Source organism: Phycodurus eques, chromosome 13, assembly GCF_024500275.1.
Source record: "Phycodurus eques isolate BA_2022a chromosome 13, UOR_Pequ_1.1, whole genome shotgun sequence".
NCBI lineage: Eukaryota > Metazoa > Chordata > Actinopteri > Syngnathiformes > Syngnathidae > Phycodurus > Phycodurus eques.
The window spans coordinates 24,095,692-24,104,092 of record NC_084537.1 but is presented as its reverse complement, the minus strand read 5'-3'; the positions used below and the strand labels follow the sequence as shown (position 1 = coordinate 24,104,092).

Here is an 8,401-nt window from a genome sequence, read left to right as displayed (position 1 = left end):
ACCTGATAATCAAACAATTCCCTGCGTATTTCGTCTTGTACGGCTCCTTTTGCTTTGTATTTATATTTTCTGACACTGTGCTGCCTCTCACAGGTCAGTCTTGGTCCTGCAACACACTTCTGGTTGGGGGACTTGAGCTTTAAGGGAAGATACGTATTATGTGTGGGGTGTCCTGCGTCAGTGATCTCGAGCAGTAAACACACACTTGCCCCCCCCCCCCCACACGTCATGTGTGGGATCTCTCACAATTAAAAACTCGTTTAAGATGTTAAAAATCGGGATGTGTGTACCCCGCGCAAGTCCACGGCACGGGTGGGAAGCAGCCTCACTCCTTAGATCAGATGAGCGACATGGTTACGTCAGCCAGTCTTCTGGACTCGGGGGAGAAGAACGGAACTGGCCAGACAACGCCGCCTTGTGGTGGGATAGAGCATCTACCTCTCCTGCCAACTGGGCCAGTGGACTTGTATTCAAATATTGTTGATTGAATGAAATTTCATAAAACATGCCAATAAGTTCATTGAAGACATTAAAAAAATAGTCAAAAGGTGTGAATGTGAATGATTATTTGTCAATATGTGCCCTGTGATTGACTGGCGATCGGTCCAGGGTGTCCCCTGCTCAGTCAAAGTCAGATGGGATAGGCTCCAGCTCACCCGCGGCCCGAATGACGACAAGCCTTACAGAATAGATGGACTACATTTACTTAGTTGTCATCCATTTCTGCATCCACTTGAGTAAAAGTGAAATTTCTCGGAAGTGCATCATTTTTTTATTTTTATTTTTTTGCGTATAATCGTACAAGCACTTAATACAGTACACACACTTAAAACACTACAATTAATCCCAGCACTTTCTCGGGTGTATTGGAATTTGTTTTACTGTACGACAGCCATACAAAATAACAAAACAAAACACGTTTTTTTTTCCTGCATTCAAGCGAATAGGAAGTCAACAGAGGTCTTGTAATATTAAATCAGGTTGACTTGGGTTTAGTGTTATTAATAATAATTATAATAGTATGCCTATCTGATTTGAACTGTTTACTGTTTTTTCCCTGTTGATGAATAAATTCATCGTCGCTGTTATTATCATAGTGTCCACAAGGGGAAGCTCGCGGTCCAAGTAAGAGGTGCCAATGTTTCGCCTTCCATTTAAAGAAATAAAGCCCCCCTTCACTCTCTCACACACACACACACACACACACACACACACACACACGCACGCGCACACACAATTTATTGTATTTAGACTAAACCAAAAACGAAGTCTAACTGTTTGAAACCGCCAGAGGACATTGTGTGCATTAGTACAGAGACCCTTATGTGTTTTACATTTGATGTATATTCATTCACTCGAAGTCGAACCCCGAGGGCCTTTCAGAAATTTAACCCCTTCGTTACAGCCCGCGTTCTTGTTTGTTGGTCACTTCTGCAAAACACGGAACACAATTGCCAAATGTGCCAGCGAGGTTGCTTTGAATGAGAAAAGAGGAAGAAAGACAACGCTTAGCGTAGTTCACTCTGAATATCCGATGGGTTTGTGTGCGAGTGGCGAGAGAACCTTGAGGGGAGCCACCCGCACGAGCTCGGAGCCACCACTTCTCGCGTTCAACTCCACCCGTCCCGGTCCATTAACCTGTACCAGAGAGAGTTAATAACAGAGTTGTGTCATTGAAGCCGTTTGGGAGAATTTGAAATCGGTCGTTATGATCATTTGCATTACGCACGGTCATCGACACGCTCCCGTCCAGGCCGGCGATCTCCCGGGCGCCATGTTTTCTGCCCTCCCCGCCATTATTTTATTTACTAAATGCTGATATCCCTCCGCCGGGTCAGAGAGTATTTTGAAGATTTGGCATCCGGTTATGAGAGATGTTCTTGTTTTTGTTCCCCGTCGACGTTGTTTCGAAATTGCTACGTTCACGATATATCTATTTCTCGATGTTGGCGCCAAGGCGGAAATCATTTTAGTCACGGTGTTAGCTGGATCTACTTTTTTGAGCAGCAAAGAACGGTTCGTGCTTCGGCGCCACTTATCATTAGCCATGGCCACAGTTACCGACTGGACCTAGGCGCACGCATCAACTTCATTTTGCGAGATTTTATTGGCCTTTCGCAGTTTTTGTCCTCGCGGGAGCTGACGCGGAGGTCCCATCCAGCTCACGTTTATTCGTTCATGTGTAGCGAGGCGCCTGTTACTGCGTGGCAGGGTGGCCGCGAGCGTCTCCTAACTGTCCGCTGGCTCCCGCAGCTTGTCGCAGCTGAAGAAAATAGAGTCAGTTGCCAACCGAGCCGTCGGCGGCGCCCCCCCTCCGAGCCGTCGCCTGGCGCCTCGCTGTGGATTCGAACGCCGTCATGGAGCGTTGACTTGGATATTTGGGGGGGCTTTCTTTAAGGTGAATGCGAGACATTTCTGGCAGAAGACCTGGGTGGCTAACACCGAGTAGCTACATAACCCCAACTCGTGCGACGACAGCTGTCATTTGAGAAAGGAAAGTGATCCCCCCCCCTCCGCTCCTCCCAAATGCGTGTGCCAGGGAACTGCTTTTCTGACGGATTTAAACCAGCGCTCCTTGCATCAAATGGGCAAAGTTGGAAGTAACCTTGCGGCGCTGGAATATAACGAGACGCGCGATGCGTTTTTGAGAGCTGCGCTTCATCGGAGAGAGGCTAGCTAGCTTCATTAGCTTGCTAGCTAGCTAGCTGGCTGGTTAATCAAACCTTGACGTTTCATCTCCCCCGGCCGTTCTGGACATGACGAGGATAATTCGCTATTCTTAGGGGCTGGAAGGTAAGCCAAATGAGTGTTAGGAAATACGTAAATATTTGTTTTGCGGTAGCTCGAACCGACAATATCCATCTCCTTATGTTGAGGGGGGTTTGTCGCCTCCTCCATGACTCGGACTATTCAACGAAACCCAACATTCTGTCGAGCGGGTATATGACGTAGGCGATATTTAAATGTCATTTATCATAACACTTTCAAAACATTCACATACTAACGATGCTCGTTTTTGGATGTGTGTGTGTGTGTGTGTGTGTGTGCAACACGAGCTGAAGCCACGCCATTATGTAAGCAAGCATCATCTCCACTTGTGTGGCATTGTAGTTCACCAACACAGTTGCGTTTCATTCAGTAGACCTAGCCTTTGTGCGCGCGCGTGTGTGTGTTGGGCACAGATGCTCATCGACGCCTGGGAAGTTTGCTATAGGCTGCCTGGTTATTACATCATCATCATCATCATCATCATCACCATCATCACCCTTCTCCGATGTATGGTAACGAAGCTTTTGGGGCAAATGCTGCAAACATGATGACTTTACCATTAACGGCTTTGGCTTTAACTTATAGCAAGCAATTGCACACAAAGGTGAACCGGTTTGCTCAGTGTATCATTTTAAAATCCCCTTCAGAACCAAGTGGAATAAGTACATTAAGTCCAATTAACACGCATTTGGTTGATTTTCTTTCTGTTGTTAGAGTTCAACACAACAGGCTAGCAGCTATCGTGAGCCAGCGCGTGAGTGCAAGTGCTTTGTGCCCAAGCTTGAGTTAACAAAAGCTCACGTTTTTCAAATGTGTACACTGGAGCCCGCGGTGGTAGTCGTGACTACCCGGTGGGCTCACCTCAGATGCACCCAAGTTGGGTGTCATCGGCGTCAGATGATCCGAGCCGCTGTCTGATTCTGCCACAGTGTCCCAACCCAACTAATTGCCAGAGAAGTGTTTCAAGCCTTTTATTCTGTAAACAATTTCAGAGCCATGTCATGATTATAGAATAGCTGCACTGTAAAGTAGAAGGGAGTAGAGGAGCAACAATTAAGCGTTTACTCAACAACTAATCGATTCAAATTAATCAACAACCATTTTGATCATCGAATAATCATTTAGACACCTCGTTTTGCTTAAAATTGTCCAAATCCCTGAAATTTCAGCCTCTCAACAGTAAATATTCTCCGATTTCCTGTAGTCCTCTATGAAAACAGACTGTTTGTATTTGTTTCATCAAAATAAGGCATTTGCAAACATCTGCTTTTACTTTGGAAAACAATGATCAACATTTTTGCACATTTTTGCTTTTCCCACTAGTTACATATGGCCCACTTTTGTGGGTGACATTACTTACTCCGCAGGAATCATTGTGTTCATCCTGTTTATATAAAACAAGTTGTTATTGTTGTTATCCCATAAGCATAATTTTTTTACTAGTTTTTACTAGATTTTGTATTTTATTGCTTAAGTGTCTCTGGTAAGTGAAGGCATCATTCATGCACTGTTCTTGGTGTGCGTGCTTTAAGCGCAAATCGTGTCCAACCTCTTGCAGCCGAGGCACAGTGAAGTAAAGAGCCTCTTGATGCATGTTTTGGCTTTGAAAACAATGCTGATGTTAAAAAGGCAACCCTGCAATTCTTCACATTCCCAGCCATTGTTGTTAGTATGTTTAAGTCGTATCTACTACTAATTTTTTTTTTTTTTTTTTTTAAATGAACACATGCCACACATTTGTAACTTATTACGCTTTTGTGACCTTTAAAATTTAAGAAAATGTTAAAAAAGCCCATACCGATCAGCTGTAAATCACATCATCGGGCCCGATTTTCGATCACGTAATTAGAGCTTGGCAACTGAGTTGTACTATTACGATTAGAGAAATTCTAATATTAATAGTACATGATTCTAAGGGGGGAAAAAAAACAACTTTATTCTTGTAATTCAATATCTTCCTCCTTGTGTTGTTGTCTTTTCTTTCCAGCATGGCCTCGATACTCCGTATAATAGTAGTTTCCTTCTAATGATTTGTATTTCTTGTGTTATTGGACCACCATCTGTCTTAAGGGCCTGTAGGGAGACTGAGACCAATCAGACACAAGCGAACAAGAGATGAGGCAGTCAGATGGTGGCAGCTCCCCTATAAGATTTGAATTCTCGAGTAGTATTTGTGCCAAAAGGGTTTGCAATGAGAAATGCTGCCTGCAAAGTGCAAACCTTAGGCCAAATAATCACAATTAGGATAAACACTGATTAATGCACCTTCTGTAATACCTACCTACTGTTTGTGCTGGAATTTAGTCAGTAAGCGACATGTTCTGACAATTGAAAAATTAAGGATTATGTTGGTTAATGTTGTGTGCCTCTGTGCCTCTGCACCAGAATTTAGGGGGTTCTTCCTTTGTCAGACCTCAGTCCCTCCACAAAGTTTAATTGAAGTCCGCGGAGTAGTTTTTGCATATCCTAAAATAAACCGTGTTGAAAATGTATCTGACATTGTCATTCAAAACTGAGCAATACCATCTTTTTAAAGGTAAACGTTTGGTTTTGGATCTCACTGACTAGGAGTGTCTGTACTGGTGATGGACATTGTGATGTACCGTTTGATGAATCATTTTGTGTTGGTGCATCAAAATTGAACCCTGTGCGATTGCACGCGACAAACACGCTAAGGTAGATTGCACGAACAATCGGCATGTTTCCTTCCAGGATGTTAATCAAGCAATCATAGAACTAGTTCAGCATTAATTACTTTCTTGCAAGCAGTTCTGACATTTATTTCTTTTGCAGAACCAATAAACAAGGTTGTACCCACGTGTTGTTATGGTAGCTTAGTTTTCCAATTAAAGTATGAATCAAATTATTTTCAATTTTAATTATTTTTACCCAACAATGTTGTTGGGACTATGTCATATTCATTAAGGTATAGCCCATTTTTCATCAAAGTAATGGTACATGAGTCAATATTATACTTAAATACAAATCAAATACAAAAAACATATTGACATGGTTGCTGTGAATTAATTTGAGATGCTTACAGTTCGCCGATGAAATTTTTGTAAACTTCGTAAATTCTAATTAAGAAAAACAAAAAGAACACCGATAATTATTAACCTTAATTCATTGACTACAACTTTATGGTGGCCTATAAAGTCATTCTTGTCACAAAAATACAAACTCATACTCTTGGCGCACATGCACACTCTACAGACTCAGTTTATTGAACTCTGCTCACAAGTGACCAGCGGAACCGTAACTGTTGCCTCTTTCGCATGTTATCCCCGCTTCCTACTTTCCTTTACTTCCGAATCGAATCATGCTCAATCCAACTGTCACACTAACGTTACAGTTGGATCAAGTGTGGTTTGATTGGTCATTCTTGGAGAGTGAGGCAGAATATGACATCATTGAAAATGACTTATTTTGTTACGTCTCAGACGCTACATTAGTGTAGCAACAGAGTTAACACAATACCGCACACATAAAAATAACCATACAAACGAGAGCTTGGACTCGCTGTCTAAATCACCAGTCACGATTTGCATTGACAGTAACAAATGACTAGCGAATCACAGTCGAATCATTACTCCTTGTACTATTCTGAAATAAAGATGTCGTGTCCAACAAAACAATGCAATCCAACTTCCATTTTGGTTAGCTATAGCAATCTATAGCACCCTGGTTACGCCCTGGACGCAGTTTTTTTTTTATTTTTATTTTTTGGTCGCAGACATTTGTCACAACACCAGAAGAGAGTACGCTGTCGCAGATGCATTTTGGCTGGCAGGTTTTGACAACCGCTTCTCTAAAAAAATTTGACATTTCCAAACATCTCTTATTTTGAAAAACAACATTTTTGCCTATTTTCTGACATGTTTCGGACCAAACGAGTACCTGAATCATCTATTTGTTTGTGCATTTTCTGCTTTTTCTCTCATTCTGTCAGACTAAAATAAATGCTAAAAGCCATCAGTGCATAAGTACAAGCAACCGTTTACCTTGTTAGCTGTCTCAGTGTTGGCATAGACCTATTTTATTGTTTCACTCACCCCATTGACTGAGAGTTGACTTCACTGAAGCGCCGCGCGATGTAGGCTGAGGCTCGGAGCGCGTCAGACGCTACACATCGTGAATGCCTCCTTTGCACAATGGAATCTTATTCCAAGTGTTGCACTGAGGCGACTGGTCATTAATTTTATCAAAGTTAAGACACACTTTTGTTCGCTGCCGCTGTTGGGCACAAGCAAGTCTCCGTACGCGTTCTTCTTCGTTGGTTTTCGCCACTTCTTATTCGGGGCCGGAGGACTAGGCGTCGAAACTTGAAACCGAAATTTTTTAATTTGAACGATTCCGGAAGAACCCGAACGTAAGTCCGGTTCCAATCGGTTTTTGATTCTCGATGTCCAGCCGTACCACAGAGTCAATCATGAGTGCTGCAAAAAAAAATGAAGCAGCTCTGCGATCACTTTGTCTGAAATTGCAATTTTGATCAGAAAAGTGAGTTAAGTGATCGTTAGTTGTTGTTGTGATCTCATGATGTTAAAATGTGAACAGCTTGACCAAAAATATTCACAGGCGGCTCAACGAAGACGAACGGCTGTTAAAATGCAGATTTTAGTTGAACCAGAAACTATATAGGTTGAATCATGGATCAAAGACCTGTTGTGAATTTTGCCGTTCAGCTCCTTGATGGAGAACAGCAAAAAGAAGGCATTGAAACATTGGACAGGTGAGCATGTGTATTCAAATGTTTAGGGGTAGTCAAATTAAGTTGACCTTTAAGGGTTAGGCTAGTCCTGAAATTTCACCAGAGAGCTGAATATACTGAGTTGTGTAGCTTTGTTGAGTGACACAGTTGTAGCCGTAAGTGCAGGAGAACACTGAGAATATCTTCCAAAAAATACAGTAGAGTGTAGAGTAGACTTGCGAGGTTGTTAAATGTAATCAGACAAGGACTATGTGAATACATAGTTTACAGTAGAGGGGAACCAAATGGCTGGAAAAATGTCTTTCACTATATGATGTATGACATTGTCATGCATCGTAATTTAGTCGTCATCCACACACAACTATTTCGACGTCACCACCTACAATCAACCGAACACCAAATGAGTGCATAGTACATTTTTGGGGGGGCAGAACTGGTGGTTACATTTGCAGTGTAACCATTAAAACTCCCCATACATTTAGTGGATTGTCTCTAAAGTGTAGTAGCAATATGGAATCAAAGGTTGTTTTAAAAAAAAAAAAAAAAAAAAAGACGCATTTTGAATAGAACATTTCTGATCAAAATGCCTCTGAAAATGTGACACCACGATAGCATCTTTGTTTGTTTGTGTCAGAATGTCATCAGAGGAACAGACTGTGGAACCCTCTGACCAGGGAGCCTCACCACCCTCCAGCTGTGCAGGGGCCACTTCCACAGGGAGTCCCGCTCATGCCGACAAGCGACCACGTGGCAGGCCACGCAAGGATGCTGCTGCCTGTCTACCCCAGGCGCAACTCACAGCCTCCTCTAAGAACAGAAAGAAGTATGTTTTCGCATCATGTAAAGACATCAGCTTTATAGTTTCATGTTTAGGTGAGTGAATGTGGCCCATTTTTAAATGGATACTACCTTTCATGCTCA

The 8,401-nt window shown here is 42.5% G+C and overlaps 1 protein-coding gene across 9 annotated transcripts in view; it reads left to right on the top strand.

Moving 5' to 3' along the window:
* The first annotated feature begins 1,862 nt into the window (after nt 1-1,862).
* The window catches only part of kmt2cb (lysine (K)-specific methyltransferase 2Cb), a 91,689-nt gene continuing 85,150 nt past the window's right edge, over nt 1,863-8,401 (top strand). For all 9 annotated transcript variants that reach the window (XM_061695056.1, XM_061695057.1, XM_061695054.1 and 6 more), the window contains exons 1-2: nt 1,863-2,793; nt 8,115-8,303. In XM_061695056.1, the coding sequence (XP_061551040.1) occupies nt 8,116-8,303 (188 nt within the window). In that variant the 5' untranslated portion in view covers nt 1,863-2,793; nt 8,115. The remainder of the gene's footprint in view (nt 2,794-8,114; nt 8,304-8,401) is intronic.